The sequence below is a fragment of the Cynara cardunculus genome (assembly GCF_001531365.2).
Source record: "Cynara cardunculus var. scolymus isolate 2C chromosome LG 17, CcrdV1, whole genome shotgun sequence".
Lineage (NCBI taxonomy): Eukaryota > Viridiplantae > Streptophyta > Magnoliopsida > Asterales > Asteraceae > Cynara > Cynara cardunculus.
The window spans coordinates 34,790,474-34,793,023 of NC_037544.1; the positions used below are offsets into that span (position 1 = coordinate 34,790,474).

Below are 2,550 nucleotides of genomic sequence, written 5' to 3' on the forward strand. Positions count from 1 at the left end.
TCAGATCAACCACATGCCTGACAAGCCCCATCTTTTTCAACTCGGTAGCAATTCCTATAACAATATAAAAGAGAAGAAAACTGCCCAAAAGAAAGCAGTTTCAATGGGAGCTCAACAAATCCATCATAACGTTACAAATGGCAGCGCGAAAAGAAAACCCTCCAGACCTCTACCGACCAATGGGGGATCTTTGAGAGTGACGATTGATGGGTACAGTTCTTGGTGGTGCGTTTGATTCCATATTTCTGAAAAATACAAGGATCAAGTAACTTGGTGATGATTATTATTTTTATTCATGGGCTTATCGATTAATCTTACGGGTCGAACCAACAATGTAACAACGCATCTACTGTATAGAAAATGAGATTTATAAGCTCTTTATGATACAGTTAAGTTGTGAACTACGAATTTGTTGCTTTGTACTTGGGATGTTACAGATAACTGTATTTTCAATTATCGAATATGTTCACCTTTTTATACTCGGTTTGATTCTATGAGATCTTCGCTTCATTATAATCATATCAATCCTTAAAGTGGACTAAAGGGCCGTTTACCTAGATGTTTATCCGGTAAGTGCTTATTGTTATGAGTCAACACTGTAATTTATTTTACCTGATAAGGTTATAGTACATCAAAATGGTATTGTATTCAACAATTTACCCGGTAAGCGCTTATCCGGGTAAGAGTCATCACCATCACTTACCGAGTAGGACTCTTCATCTTTATCATTGCTCTTAACGGATAAGATTTTTTATCCTTATCATGTTCATCCAGTAAGAAAAATTACCCAATAAACACTTACCAAGTAAACGTTTAAGGTTTAGGGTTTAATATACAGCCCCTAATTGATGACGACACATTGTTATTTAGAGAACTTCATATCAATTTTTGTTTTAGCCAAGGTTGACCACATCAATCAAGTCAACGTAATCAGTCATCCCCTCCTAGATATAGTCAATAGTCAAAGTCAACGGAAACGTATTTTGTACATAACACGTCTTTTGACGAAAAACGTTGACGAGTTTTGACCTTTTTGGAATAAGAATTAAACTAAAAAATTTGTAAAAAAATCAACTTAGTAATTATTGAGAACAATCTGTATGTGTATGGTCTGTACAAAAGGTAAAATCCATTTTTCCCAGAGCCAAAACCATTAAATCCAGATGGCTCATGCAACAACATCTTGTACTGGATGTGGTAAATATTGGACATTGTTTTGGATTTCATTATTCTAGCTCTGGAAATATGGGGTTTGCTGTATCCTAAGATTCAATTCTATCTTGTGTATTTCTAATTTCGGGTTTCGACGTGAAACCCGATACTTTTTGAAACATGTGCGGAAGTTGCTTCGAGCCCGTGAAGCATCTTGATGACATCTACTGTGTCGTCAAGATAGTATTTCGCCATGCTCGGCTTCTGGCCCACGGTGCAGGCAAATACTTCGGCGATCCCATTTGCAACCGAACTCGAGACTTTCTCAAACATGTCCTCGTCTGATTGGTCGTCACCGATGCACAAAATGAAATCGAGCGGTTTTCCGTTGTTTTGCATTGTTGTGACGAGCCGATCCACCACCACTCCCTTGCCCACACCCTGTAAATAGACATGAGAGAATTACGTCATATAAGACCTTTACAATTTCTAACTAGAGATGGGCAAAAAGATTAGACTATCCGCTCTAAATTGTTAACGAGATTTTTTGAACCGGTCTGTGCCCTTATCTTTATCCGATCATAAAAGTTAAAAAAGTTGTTTTTCATTAATTACCTGCGGGTTCACTTCGACGATTTGTTGTCCACGTTTCACTACAACGGGCTCGTTAGCAAGTACGCTCTCGAGATGGTCCAGCAACTCTTTAGCCTGCCAAGTCCCGAAGTCGGGATCGGCTTCTTGGTGATGCCATACCAACGCGCTTTCTTTTTGCTCAATAAATGAACCATCGGTTGCCTCGGTATAATGCTCCATCACGGGCAACGCCACCTTCTTCCACCCAACATCCACCGTTAGGCCACAAGATTCCCATTCGGAGTCCCCATTCCACCTAACGTTAGATAAAAACAAATGATAAAGAATACGAAAACAAGATCACAGCAAAAAAAGGAACAATGTTTTCGACCATCGATAGCGTCGTTACCTCGTAAAATAACCATGTTCAGCCGACAAACCGAGTTTCTGACATGAATTAAACCACTTGCCGAGTGAATCCTTCCCTCGACCACTCACAATGAACACGACATTCTTCGGATCGTTTGATAATGCGTTTAATACGGAAATAACTTCTTTACTCGGCGTTTTATCAACCAAAGCCCGTGGCATTATAGTGCCATCATAATCAAGCAAAATCAACCGACTATTTGTCTTGTTATACGAAGATACAATATGTTCGATCGATAGTTTCCGGAAGTTGGGACCGAGAGCCACAACCCGAAAACTTAAACCGAGCCCGATTCCCCAACACCGTTTGTGAAAATGCTCCTTACAAGCCCGCTCGAGGTCTTGATCGAAACTCCGAGCCCAATAAGCAACATCATGAAAACTAACATACTTGTA

General features: G+C 39.7%; 1 protein-coding gene across 1 annotated transcript in view; it reads right to left on the reverse strand.

The window, feature by feature from the left end:
* Positions 1-1,054: 1,054 nt before the first annotated feature.
* LOC112500015 (probable alpha,alpha-trehalose-phosphate synthase [UDP-forming] 11) overlaps positions 1,055-2,550 on the reverse strand; it is a 3,323-nt gene continuing 1,827 nt past the window's right edge. Inside the window, exons 3-5 of the mRNA XM_025103275.1 lie at positions 2,135-2,544; positions 1,768-2,041; positions 1,055-1,593 (exon numbers count right to left, since the gene is read on the reverse strand). Coding sequence (XP_024959043.1) covers positions 1,291-1,593; positions 1,768-2,041; positions 2,135-2,544 — 987 coding nt within the window. The 3' untranslated portion in view covers positions 1,055-1,290. The remainder of the gene's footprint in view (positions 1,594-1,767; positions 2,042-2,134; positions 2,545-2,550) is intronic.